The sequence below is a fragment of the Acipenser ruthenus genome, chromosome 1 (genome assembly GCF_902713425.1).
Source record: "Acipenser ruthenus chromosome 1, fAciRut3.2 maternal haplotype, whole genome shotgun sequence".
Lineage (NCBI taxonomy): Eukaryota > Metazoa > Chordata > Actinopteri > Acipenseriformes > Acipenseridae > Acipenser > Acipenser ruthenus.
In genome coordinates, this window is record NC_081189.1 from 29,386,262 (window position 1) to 29,400,742 (window position 14,481).

At 36.6% G+C, this 14,481-nt stretch overlaps 1 protein-coding gene across 4 annotated transcripts in view; it reads right to left on the reverse strand.

The window, feature by feature from the left end:
- Window positions 1–762: 762 nt before the first annotated feature.
- LOC117408561 (sushi domain-containing protein 1-like) overlaps window positions 763–14,481 on the reverse strand; it is a 40,182-nt gene continuing 26,463 nt past the window's right edge. For 2 of the 4 annotated variants that reach the window (XM_059023127.1, XM_059023123.1), the window contains 6 exons: window positions 13,274–13,460; window positions 9,655–9,748; window positions 8,038–8,293; window positions 5,340–5,382; window positions 4,046–4,139; window positions 763–1,490 (listed from right to left, as the gene is read on the reverse strand). In XM_059023127.1, coding sequence (XP_058879110.1) covers window positions 1,463–1,490; window positions 4,046–4,139; window positions 5,340–5,382; window positions 8,038–8,293; window positions 9,655–9,748; window positions 13,274–13,460 — 702 coding nt within the window. In that variant the 3' untranslated portion in view covers window positions 763–1,462. Of the gene's footprint in view, window positions 1,491–4,045; window positions 4,140–5,339; window positions 5,383–8,037; window positions 8,294–9,654; window positions 9,749–10,842; window positions 11,090–13,273; window positions 13,461–14,481 lie in introns of those variants that run through there. The other 2 variants (XM_059023125.1, XR_009328571.1) reach the window with 2 other exon arrangements.

Sequence of the window (14,481 nt, forward strand, 5' to 3'; positions counted from 1 at the left end):
GATCAGTATTAGGTCCTCTGCTATTCCTAATCTACATTAAAGATTTAGATTCTGGTATAGTAAGTAAACTCGTTAAATTTGCAGACGACACAAAAATAGGAGGGGTGGCAAAAACTGTTGAAGCAGCAAAGGTCATTCAAAATGATCCAGACAGCATTCAGAATTGGGCAGACACATGGCAAATGAAATTTAATAGAGAAAAGTGTAAAGTATTGCATGCAGGCAATAAAAATGTGCATTATAAATATCATATGGGAGATGGTGAAATTGAAGAAGGGAACTATGAAAAAGAACTAGGAGTTTATGTTGACTCAGAAATGTCTTCATCTAGACAATGTGGGGAAGCTATAAAAAAAGGCCAACAAGATGCTCGGATGTATTATGAGAAGTGTTGAATTTAAATCAAGGGAAGTAATGTTAAAACTCTACAATGCATTAGTAAGACCTCACCTAGAATATTGTGTTCAGTTCTGATCACCTCGTTACAAAAAGGATATTGCTGCTCTAGAAAGAGTGCAAAGAAGAGCAACCAGAATTATCCCAGGTTTAAAAGGCATGTCGTATGCAGACAAGCTAAAATAATTGAATCTATTCAGTCTTGAACAAAGAAGACTACGCGGCGATCTGATTCAAACATTCAAAATCCTAAAAGGTATAGACAATGTCAACCCAAGGCCTCCTTTCATTTGTAAACTTTCTTTATATATATATATATATATATATATATATATATATACACACATGTACAAAATAATCACCTACTTTTATTATATTTATTTATTTATTTATTTATGTAAAAAAGGGTCACTGGATATACATTTCTGAGCGGATTCGTTCCAAACTCGACTCAACAAACTGTTACACGGTACAAAGGGTAATAATTGACTAAGGGGGAATCCATTGACTAAGGGGCAATCATGGTAATGGGAAAATTCACAAGATGGCTGCCAGGCACCCCAAATTGGATTTGATGTAAAATATGAGGTACCCCTACACATTTCCCAATAGGTGATTGTTATCTAGGTATCAAATTCAATATAAAAAATGGCCTTAGAGATTCAGAGCCAACTAATACAGCACACTTTAAGACTCCTCTTTAGAACTCCCCTGGAATCATTGTGTGCTAGAAAACTGTCTGGCATTAGTTGTTGGTAGTGGTGGTGATTTTCATCAAACCACGATATAAGCAAATAGAGGCATTTTCTATAAATATCTAAATCCAATTAAAACGTTGATTGGATTACACCCACAACCCCTAAGTTGACCATTAAAGCACTCCTAAAAACAAGCTAAGCACTAAATTGGCTTTAATCAGAGCAGCTGCAAATCAACTTCTTTGAATTGAATACTTGAAGCATTTCCATGGTCTACATGTCTGAATCTGGGAACAGTTTGTTCATCAATATGAAAGAGTTGTAATCACAGTGAGAAGTGGTACTGTAGGATGTTGTCAGCCATTTGATCACGTGTCTTGTCTCTTCTTGCAGCACCTTGGGAAGAGGTATCATGATTAGTGCAAATTGCTGATGTCTTTAAAAACATTTAGCCGAATCCTATGTAAAACTTTATGGTATACTGTATATAAAGTACACAGCGATTCAGAAACAAGGCACCAAATATAAAATAAAAACAGAGCATGATTGAAATGAGCTTTGCCATTGGCTTTGCACATAGTAATTTACACAAATCTATGCAACTACACACTCGTGTGACTCGGCCAGGCCGGATGCTTTTCAAGGAAGGCATCTGCTGCATTATGACTTGCAAATTAAGCCCTCACCTTATATGTTCCTGCCTGCCATGACTGAAACCTAAGGTGCTTTGTTTATGAATCGTCCAGTATATGCAGTATTGTGTGCTTCATTATAGACCACTAAGGATCTTTCAGCCAATCAGAGTGCACGCTTCACCTGGTGTTTCCATAAGAAATTACAAAGAAACCCAATTCATGATATCACTTGTACCATACTGAAGTTTCTACTGTACTTTATTCTCAATATTGGTACGGTTGATCTCACCTGCTTTAAAAGAAATCATACCTGAGGCACCGCTAGGGAATTCCCTTCAGCTGCAGTCAATTTAAATCAGTGGCATCACAATCAGCCACCTATCTTAGACACTTAATGATTATTCTCTTCATTACCCGGTTTCACTCTTTTCAATGAAAATGACAATGGACTCTATAAGGGTTGGCTATTAATAGAAAACATATAGCTGGATTTTTAAAACGTGTATATTAACAGTAAAGCAGTATATAGTAGACAGTGAGCATCTGTATGTGTCGTCCTTCTTTACTTCTGCTTGTGCCTATATACCCTCATACACAGAGGTCTGCTGTCCTTTATCTATTATTTGTATACATTTGGCTTGGGGGGCTTTTTACTGTTGAGATATCCACTGTAGTGTCTGACAATACTGCTGATACTATTAAAAAGGCAGAAAAGAAATCCCTGTGTTGGACAGTACATCTATGTTTGGTATATCCTACTGCATAATTGCAGAAATTAGATCTGTGTTTTAACTTTTTTGTTACGTATATTTTTATTCAACCCTGCCCTTTAAAACATCATCCGTCAAACCATTAATGTACGGTTTTAAAAGTGGCCTGGAGGCTGTGTGGTCCAGTGGTTAAAGAAAAGGGCTTGTAACCAGACGGTCCCCGGTTCAAATCCCACCTCAGCCACTGACTCATTGTGTGACCCTGAGCAAGTCGCTTAACCTCCTTGTGCTCCGTCTTTCGTGTGAGACATAGTTCTAAGTGACTCTGCAGCTGATGCATAGTTCACACACACTAGTCTCTGTAAGTCGCCTTGGGTAAAGGCGTCTGCTAAATAAACAAATAAATAATGGATCTAAGATACTTTCCTCCACTCAGGAGTAAAATGTTCTGTACTTTGACCTGGTTTTACTTTTCAATCTTCACATGCTGCATTCCAGACATATTCTTCTAACACACATTCTCTGTTCAGACAGACTGGGTGCTCAATGTCATGTGGGTATGCATTTCACTTTGTGTACATTTATCATTAAAAATTAGAGCTAGCGGGTCCTCAGAAGGATAGGGACACAATATAGGAATTCTACTGCAATATTGTTTATAACCCTTGTGATGCCATTGCTGGTAATGCTGTGGTTTAGCTAAAGTTTCATCAGTAATAATAATAATGGTATATACATTTCAGAGTTGTTAAAGCAAGCAAAGAGGAGGTCTAATGTATGTCACCCAGTTATCATAGTTATAAACCCCTAGGCAGACTGTCACAGAATCTCAGAGTACAGAAGTATAAGGACTTGAGTTTTCAATTTCAGTAATGTGGTAACAATGGGGTTTGTTATTAACCATTTCCCTCCTGAAATTTATTTAAAAAAATAGGAGCACTTTAAAGTACCTTTCTTCTGCAGGTCGAGTTGATTTTTTTTTTTAATGTCTTCAATACATTGAGAAAGTCGTCTAGTCGAAACATTTGTCATTGAATGCAATGGAACAAATTATGATAACTGTAGTATTGGTACTCAAATAATAAGTGGTATACAGTATTTGAATAAAAAGCTAATTCATGAACGCAAATGTTCATATCTGTCCAATACATCAGATTAAGTTTATTTACAGTGTTACAGGTTTTAAAATGTTTTTAAATCATTTTTCCAAATAAGTGCTAATATTGGGTTGCAGTGTGTAATACAGCTGAACAGGTGAGCCTCAGGTAAACAGATCTGGGAACCCCTGCAATACGTCATTAGTTAATATACTATGGGCCAGATTCCATTTCCACAAGATAAATATAAACCATTTTTAAAAATACAACAATTTTAAAACGAGTAATAAGCAAATGAAGACTCCTTATAAGACACTAAATTTATTTCTGTTTTGGTTAGTTTATTTTTTTATTTTTCTTGGTGGTTTTTTTTCACTAAGATTTGGAGGAAATAGCTTTGAGAATCTGGCCCCATGTGTAATGTGCAAAAAACAAGCACGTGGAAATGATGCCGAATATCAACAGTAATATAAAAGTATATAGAGTAATCTCATTACCACAGTACATACCAAACAATGGAAAAACACAGGAATAAAATAAATCCTATCACTCCCACTGATCCTCCAGCCAAAATAGTCACATGCTGTATGGTGTGTGATAACCCTGAAAGAGAAGAACTCACATGAAGGACTGTTAGCATCACAAGGAAGGGCTCACATAATAGAGGCACATGACCCAATCAAAAGCAATATGAATGGAAAAGGTCAGTCTTAAAATAATATATTCAACAGGGGTAAGTAGCTGCCAGGGGGCTCTCTCTGTAAGTTTTGTCGAGATAAACAACATACTGTATTATATTGTGTTTGCTACAATCAACAATCAGTATTTTAGTTATCTAAACCAAACCAAGCACATAGTTATACTATTCATTTACCATAGTTTACCCTGGTTTGCGATGTTTATTAATATGCTTTACCGTACCTCGCTATTCTTTGTAATGCTTTACCATGCTTTCACTATGCTTTATTTCACTTTGCTATGCTTTTACTATGATAAACTTTTATTAGGGATACTCCCCCCATTAAAACCAAGCTTGTCCTCAAGGGAACACTCTTGTGCATCCACATCAGGGCTTATCACCTCAATCTCTTAGGCATCAGCTGGCGGTGAAGAGATTTTAGGGAGAAATATGTGTTTCGTAAGCTAGCAAACTTACCTGGATATAGTTGTGTAGACATCACCAGATGTTATTTTTTATTAATACTGCTGGTTTTATTTTGGGTATTGGAACAACCTCCAGCATGTGTTACAAAGAAAACCCTAAGGCTTCCTCCAGACAAAATACTTTACTGTCTGTCTTCAGGGTAACAAAGAGCAAAACTCTGCATTTAATGATCTCTGACAACTACAGTGAGTCAATATGAATTGATTTATTTCCTCTTTGCTTTTGAAGTCACTCTAAATTTAGTTAGGAAAATCAACCTACTTCAAGTACAAAGTTAAGCAATTATTAATAAAGCTTGCATACCTATGTAAGTGTAGGTTTTACATAGGAAAACCTCCTTTAGGCTGTGAAACTTTATGATAATTGACTGCATGCAGTTTAAAAATGAGTTACTTTGGTAAAACGGCTATGCAATGGCATATACAGTACAGTCTAATGCTAAAAATGTACATTTATTTATTAGCTTATTTGTCCTAAATTATTTAGTGTTCATATTTACTACCACTACCATTGTGGGGTTTGCCACAAAACTGGCAAATGCATATTGTATTGCAAAGAATGTCCGTGAAAAGTTTCATTCAATTCGAGCACGGTATGCAGTAGCATTCAATAACCTAGTCAATCCATAAAGTGCTTACCTTTTGTCTGAGCCCAATTGACACAGGACTGTTTCCTCACCTGCTGACAAGTATGAAAGGTAAGATTAAGAAAATAGGTAATCACACATGTAGTTTTGAATATGCCCATGGTTACATTAAGATCTTCCTCCGCTTATGTCAGAAAATTGTCACTTTTTAATTCAAATGTTAACCATGTCTAACAAGATCCTTTTGGAACGAGGAGAAAGGAACTCCATAATTTGTTCGATAAGATACTACAGAGTTTTACGAACCATGTCTCGCAAACTACAACGCAGCACAGCTATACCAGGTTAAAGGTCACATTTACCTTTGCGTGTGAAGCTGTCCAAAATCAAAATAAAGAAAAGGAAATTTATGACACACATTTGGGATACAAAAATTTGGTATGCTGTTTATTTGGATTTATCTCAGCATCCTTTCAACTCAGTCATAATATGAACACGTTTTTTTAAATGATCTCAGGGATAACTTTTTTCACTCATAAACTCTTCAACTCAATCCAGCAACGAAAACTGGGCTCTGGACCAAGAACCTCAATGTTTCCACCTCAGCGTTAAAACATTAACCAAAAACCAGCATTTATTGCACAATACTGAAATTAATCAAAGGAGTGTCGATTCTTATATGCACCCCTGTATGAAATTGTAACCTTAGCTTATTTTTTAATAAAGTATTCCTTGGGATTACATCACAGCAATTCAGTAAGAAATCGATACAGAGTAACATTTGATTGCATACTGGAGTGGTCTGTCCCAAACAGAATTCTAACCTCAACCTACTTATAATAAGGTTCAGGTATTTTATTAAAGAAATAGGAGCACGCTGAAAAAAGCATGTGCAGCAATGTTCTGTATTCACGGGGAGCTGAAGGCTCAAATAAATGTTCAAAATTAAACAATCAGACGCCAAGCACTCACCAAATGTCAGCTATCAAGCTTGTATCTTTATTATTAAAAAATCCTTTTCATAGAAACTCCGTCAATGCAGTACAAACATTTATATTATTGCAGAAATCTGTGTTAGCCTAAATGAGAGACTCTGACCACCTAATTTAATAACCTTGATGGGGCCTCTTGGAATGTGCATATAGCTGTTTCTTATCAGCAGCTACTACTTAGAACAGGAGAGCTTCTTGCTTTTTACTCTTAGCTTGTGGTGGTACCAGGATTCTTATGTTTAGATTTAATTAAGCCTTGTGGTGGTACCAGGATTCTTATGTTTAGATTTAATTAAGCCTTGTGGTGGTACCAGGATTCTTATGTTTAGATTTAATTAAGCCTTGTGGAGGTACCAGGATTCTTATGTTTAGATTTAATTAAGCCTTCTGATGCACGAAGGAGAGAAAACATCCTATAAATATGGGAGCAAAATTACAATTAGGTATCAGTTGAGTTTGGTAACACAGACTTAACTGGTCCACCTTTTGCAGATCTCTCTGTGAAGCTGGCTACTGGTGTTGTACTTAGAGCCTCGAGTTTGGACGACTGTCCTTTCTTTTTTCTGTTTTATATTTTAAGACATACTTCTCTGCAGGAGGGTAAGCATAATCTTGACTTTACATCTCACCTATATTGAAGCATGCTATAGGATAGGATTTTATTAGCTTTAGAGATGTTGTTATATGTCTTAGACTGCCTGAAGGTATGTATTGTAACCATGTTGCTTTATATATTCTTAATGCTGTTAGTTTGCAAAGACAGCAGACTGCCTGGACTGCCTAAATAGAATGACCATATATGGGCAGGAATATGACCACTTTGTGTTTTAGCGCTTGTAGTTTCAATCAATCAAATTTTATTTTGTATACTATAACGCCTTTCAAGTTGGCCACCTTCACAAAGTGCTTAACATTAAAACAATTCAATACAATGAAAAAATAACAAACAATAAAAATTTAAAAATATAAAATACCTAAATAAAAATAGTAAGTAATAAAAGACAATAAGAGAAACAATTTTAAAAAGGACATTTAAAATGACGAAACAGCAAAGCAGAATAGAATAAAAAAATTAAGAAAAAAGCCAATGAAAAAAGGTGAGTTTTTAGCTTTGACTTGAAGAGTGAGAGTGTGGGAGCAGTTTGAACAAAGAAGGGAAGAGCGTTCCAGAGTGTAGGAGCTGCAGAGCTAAAAGAACGGCTGCCGAGAGTTACACGCTCTGGCTTGGGAATTACTAAAAGGACAGAGCCAGAGGATCTCAGATTATGTGTGGGGATATAGCGGGACAACAAGGAGGACAATATTCAGGGCCGGAGTTATGAAGAGATTTGTATGTAAGCAGAAGAATTTACTTGAACACCTCATTGGTGACCCCAATCTGCCCCCCTCATTGACTTTGTTGTAGGCCCCACACCTGGACGAACAGTCCGCAATCTGAAGACGCCTTAAGGCACCTTGTGTAGTCTATACCACACCCACTCCAGGCTGACATTGCTACAAAAGCATGTGGGCCAATGCAATATTTATTGAGGTCATAAAGTGACCAATGAGCATAAAAGCAAATAAAACAACAAGAATAATACTGAAAGGTCACAAATTACATAGAGGGATTTAAAAAAATGAAGAAGGAAGCACTAAATAAGGTTTGAAGCAGTTACAATATTGCAACAATCCTTATGGAATGACTGAAAAGTGGGTGCAGGCCTCATCCTTAACTCCCATTTAGTCAATGAAACAATATAAATAAAAGCTGCTTACCTGGCACCATTCGCTAACCACTCTCAATATGACATTGTAGCCCCTCCCCTCCTCTAAAGGAGCATTGTAGTAGTCCCCGTAGTATTGGCGGTCTCCGACATTGAAGACCAGCTCGTCTGCTATATCCTCTGCATAGAGCTCTGCCGTCACATATGCTCCCCCTCCCCCCTTCTTACTGTAGAAGTTTGGCATATTGAGAGAGCTGCAGTTGAACACAAGGGGCCCATCCATTGGTAAGACAACCACCTGATAAAGACTGGAAATATAAATATACCATGTAAGTCATAAAGGTCTACTCGGAAATATCCTCCTTTCACATTATAATGCTGTCATACCTAACTTTATCTTGGTTCTTTATAATGCAGTTTGGCTTCCAAAGTTTTCTTACTCAATAACAAATCTGCATGATGGAGTTACAGTGATTAAGCCTTGGAAACCTGTTGAGCTACCATCTACTGGAGGACAAAGGCAAGCCTACAGATGTTCCTGGCCAGTATGGGCTGCTGTATTGCAGGGAGGTGACACAGTCCCTGTGGAATTTGCCTGCCTAATTCTTGGGAGTGCCAGATCTAATACAACGCCCCTTGTGGAATTCCTAGTGAAGATGGGCAACTATAGCTAGGATGTGTATCTGTCACTCCCCTGACTGTATGGCTCACTCTGCACACCACATAGTCTAGCATTTACCAGATGAGCCACTCAGAGACCCTGGTTTATGTGATTTTAATATAAACTTGGTTATATCATGCAAAACCCTTGGCTCAGAGACCTGAATTGGAGTGTACTATAGTGTCTGTATAAGTCTTTTTACATAGGCTTTGTATCCAGTATCCCTTACTAAGCTCTGAGAGATGGTTGAAGATTATGCACAGTGGGCAACTGGTCTTCAACGGCAGAATAGTTTCAGATTTAATTAATACAATGAGAAAATGAAAATGCTAATTTTTGGGTATAACAAAACAAAGGAAACCAAAAATAACATTGTCAGTACAAAATATGCAAAGCCTTGCAGCTATCATGAGATTATTTATTTAGTCATCTCAGAGAAAACATGTTGGTTTCCTGTGAAAGTTTAGTCTGTAAAAAGGGCAATGGCAGGCTTATAATCATGTTAGTCATTTGGCCCACCAGCAGGTTAATATACAGGAAATAGAATGGTACTAGCTAGTTTATAATGAGGAAATTACATTTCTGATGGTTCAAAAGCAAAAGGATTTTTTTTTTCAGAAAAAAGTCCCTTTAAATCCTGATGTCCCCTCATCAAGGAATAAAACTATTGCATTATGTTTGAACCCTAGAACACATTAATGATTCAACTGACTGACCCAGGGATTTCCAGTAGGAAATAATTGAAAGGTCTGAAGACACTGTCCTCGTGGTGCTATCTACCCACAGAATTCGAGGCATTCTGTACACAGGCAATGGCAGTGCACTGAAGGTAAAATGCATGAAATTATTATTATCAATAACTTAATAGTGCTAACATTTAAAATTTAAAATGACAAACATTTCAACTAGAAGTCTTTGAAGACATTGAGAAAGACGTCTAGTCGAAATATTTATCATACTGATTTATGTTTAACAAGACTGAGGATTTAGGAAAAAAAAAAGGAAAACCTTATCGGGCCATTAGTTTCTGCTGCTCTTAGGAGTCTTAGAGGAGGCAATGGGCCTTCTGCAACTATGAATGCAACTTGTGGTACCGGAGGATCTAAAAACATAAAGAGGGAAAATTGTTTTATTAAAGATGACCTAAACCTGATGAGATTATTGTATACATTTAAACTTGGGTGGAAGGGCATTATAGATGACACTTTATTAAACGTGAATAACTTTAGAAATACTAAAAGAAACTACATCCAAATTGAGTGAATAACAAATAAATTGCATAAAATATATGTTGAAAAACTGCAACAATCAACCTTAGGCCTGTATTAATGACATAAATGACTCATCAATGACTCACTGTCCACTTATGAATCTTAATCCCAGGATAATGTGCTTTATCCATCGTTTGCAATGTGTGTTTAATGCAAGCACAGGGTATTACATATCTAATGGTGGATTTTAGCTAGCTTTGAGCTTGTTATTCCTGCCACATTTGACCTACTGTATAGTGAATCTTTAAATAACATTTTCCTTCCCCAACACACACATACACTTTTTGTACACTGGTGCCCAATTGCAACACCTTATTGGCCCTATTTTGAAGCAAATACAAAGATAAATGTTAATTACATAATATTGAAAAACTTATTTTCAGGTAGGGCAGTTTATGTTTTGTCATTAAATGCAGTTTCTTTATAGTAACACTTTCTATACTGACTATTCTTATGTGAACATTATTCCCCAAGACAAACCCAATCACTAACTAAGGCATGCATCCACACTAAACAGGGCAGACTTTGTCTGAGCAAGCCAGACCAGTACTCCCTTACACTGTGAGCCACAGCTGCATCCTGACACGGCCATTTTTTCCCCTCACGTTTGCTGATTACACATTTAATTTGCATTTTAATTAGAAAACCTAAACTGAGAATGGAATGCTGAACTGAAGTTTGCACCTTACAAATCATTGTTTACATTCACCTAAACACAAATAAAACAGACAATTACAAAATCAGAGATAAGACTTTTGATACAGACAGAACAAATACATTTTTCTGATTATTTTTTTCCTAAATCATCTACTCTGTCCCAGGCAGCCTCCAGATCCTCTGCAGTTAATACAGTATTTTTGTGGGGACCTTATTATTTTTTTTAATTACAAGTCGGATAGAATAACAAGCCCCCATGCATTCATACCAAAAGAGCTTCTGTTACTTTTCTGTTCTATAAAACGAGGAGGCTGTGTGGTCCAGTGGTTAAAGAAATGGGCTTATAACCAGGAGGTCCCCGGTTCAAATCCCACCTCAGCCACTGACTCATTGTGTGACCCTGAGCAAGTCATTTAACCTCCTTGTACTCCGTCTTTCAGTTGAGACGTAGATGTAAGTGATTCTGCAGCTGATGTGTAGTTCACATTGTAAGTCGTCTTGGATAAAGGCATCTGCTAAATAAACAAATAATAATAAACTGTACTGCCAAAGTAACTGAGCCCATTATTGTCCCAGAATTTAAATTCTAACGATGAGTGGGTTAAACCCACATTTTGCATTCTGTCAAATCAAGGCAAATGAGTTTAACCCTAATTTGATCATGGAAAACATTTGCAATCTGAAGTTCACTCTTAGGCCACGCAAGGCCAAAAGCTAGAATACTAATAGACATTTCTCTCAGGATCTGCTGGAGCATGAAATATGTGTGAACAATCCCCCTTTCAATTACTGTACATTTTATATAATGAGTTTTAATGGAAATATTTTGTTTTAATGGAAATGGGTGGTCTCTTGCTTCTGAAAACACAGGGACTTATTTCAATGACTGGATTGGACTGGATAGAATTGGTTTAGCACATCACAATGAAATGTGTGATTATCAATTTGTATGTTCATGACTACTAGTCACTTTGTTTGGGTTTCAGAACCTTTTCAAAGCTGTAGCCCTTGACTTAAGGTCTCCTTCGTAACATAATTTAGTTGCCATGTGACGAAAGTGTGATGATAAGAATGTTAATAAGAACAGGGGGCACTGTATTAACCAGACTGAGGATGCTTTCAAAAACTCACATATTACACTCAGAGATTTCAGCTGCTCAGAGCAAAAGTTTGGACTGACCCAGATCTCAGATCTGAGTAGTTCACACGCATGGATGTCAGATTCAAAATAAATTCTGATGTGTTTGAGGTTTTGTTTGACAGAAAAACGTACACACATGGGTATGTGTAAATTAACAAAACTGACCAAACTGTAGTTCACTGTGTGACAGCGCGTTTCATATTTTGCCAATTGTTTTACAATATATGAGTTTGTAAAAGGTATTTGAAAACATCATTCTTTAAGATGACCATACGTGTCTCCTTGTAAATCACATGGATTGTCATATTCATAGAGGACCAATTTTCCAAGTGTGATGGACTTACTTACATTTTTATAATTCATTGCATACAGCAAGGTTGTCATGACAGCTTAAAATGAAGAGTTCTGTACTTCTGTTCCTGTCATATGATGCTATTTACTTCTCTTCCTAAATTCTTATAAGCTCTTCACAATCTTCTTACCCCCCGCCCTTCACATTTCCACCTATTTCAGAGGCATTATGGTTGTAAATAAAGATTTTCTATAAGTAGTACTTTGACTTTTTGTGCTAACTGCACTTTTTTTTTAAAAATGTAATCAAAAAAACTACAAAATATCGCAAAAGTCTATAATACTGTAGTAGTACAGTATTTCATGATAGATTTTGAAATGTCACATTTTTTAATTTTTGTCAGTTTTTCATTAAATATACGGAAAACCAAAAGGCGGTATGTGATTCAATATGTAAATTATTCAGCACGTATCATTTGACTTTATTAAGCAAAATGTGTTCATTCTATAGGGTGATGCAAAACTTTTGGCCATAGCTGTAGATGTGTTAGAGATAAGAATTTGACAGAGCTGTTTCTAAAACTGACACAAACATTTCCCATCCAGTGTTACCTCTTTGATTATATGAATGATCTGATGTTGTGTGTTTGTAAAACATTTTAATAGAACGGTGTAAAAAGAGCCAAGAGGTGGAATATGAGGAACACAAACATTTGATTTGCGTGGAAGTCAAAAGGGTAAACACTCCCACATATTGTAAACCAAGTTTAGTTAGCTAATTCTGGCATGTCCATTTAATAGCTAATTTAAATGGCTCTGAATTACATACTACACTGCAGTGTGTTACTGTAACCTACAGAATACAACACTTTTATTGTTTGTCATCCATTTTCTTTATGTACAGTATGTCACCTATTATTAAGTTTCTTGAAAATTACGAAAGAAAGCTGTGAAAATAAAAGGGTTTGCAGTAAATATTAGCATTTAAACCCAATTTAAATTGGTGTTATAACATCACATTCTTGCACATGGGGTCGACCAATTGATTTGTAAAACGTAACATTCTTACTAATGTCTGTCTTGTATCCACGCGAGTGTGGACGAGGAACAGGTTAATGGATACTCTCTGGTTAAGCAAACTGTACTTACAGAGGTTTGGCATGATTCTCTCAGCTCTATTAAAGCCACAGGAAAACAATAGTTAAGATAATTCTGATAGACAGTTGCTAATTGAGGATAGCCCATACTTAAAGCAGTCTGCACGTACCCGTAATGCTTGTAGTGATGATGGCCCGTATCGAATACCCTACTGACAGTGCAGTAATGTTGATGGTATAGTTTGTCCCCGGCTGCAGGTTCAAGCAGATTTCTGGAGTGTCGTCTCCTGAGGTAAAGTTGATTATCCTTTTATCCAGGAAGTCCTTCTGATAGCCCCTGAGCCCATCCAATTTAAACTGTGATGGGGAAAATACCATTAGCATATGTGAGGAACTTGAAGCAGTAACAAATGAATATAAGTCTCTGTATTATTATTATTATTTGTTTATTTAGCAGACGCCTTTATCCAAGGCGACTTACAGAGACTAGGGTGTGTGAACTATGCATCAGCTGCAGAGTCACTTACAATTACGTCTCACCCGAAAGACGGAGCACAAGGAGATTAAGTGACTTGCTCAGGGTCACACAATGAGTCAGTGGCTGAGGTGGGATTTGAACCGGGGACCGTCTGGTTACAAGCCCTTTTCTTTAACCACTGGACCACAAAGCCTCCTCAGTACTGGGGTCAATAACCCCATGTTATTTTTAATAGTGATATAGCTAGGTGTATAGTAACTGCACAAGGTGTTTTTTGTTAAAATTATCTTTAGTGTGAATCTGACATTTTATAATTTTTATTTGAACTCTATATATTGTGATCCAAAATTGAACTGCTGCCTTCACTGACCCCAGTAACTGAAATATACATGGTAAATAAAGGAATTGGTTTTGTTTTAAAATTGCAATTGTTTATCTTTGAGATAAAACTAACTTCCCTGCAGCGTAGAACTGAAACTTCCGCTTTTAACTTCTGTCAAAATTCCAAGTACTGACTCTCAGAGTTTTCCTTCATTTTAAAAGTATTATAAGATAATCGTGACAGCCTTTGTTTACAAATTGCATTTTTATGGAGTTAAGATTAGTAAATCTTGTCATAGACCAATTTTGCTTCAAGATTTCTATATTACAGAATGTAGATTACACACCACAAACCCCATGCACTGGTAGATATCTTGCCTATAAAGTGTTGCAAAATCAACATTTTACACAAACAATGCATGTCCAGAATCAGTTCCTGCTTGCATGTGTTTTTTTTTTTGATTAATTTGGTCAAATTCCAGCTTGCAGCCTTTTTGTTGCTTATGGTTTTGTGCTACAGAACACCTCGATTTGAACCGAGATCCCAGATTCTGTGGGCTGTAGTCAGGGCTGGATTAA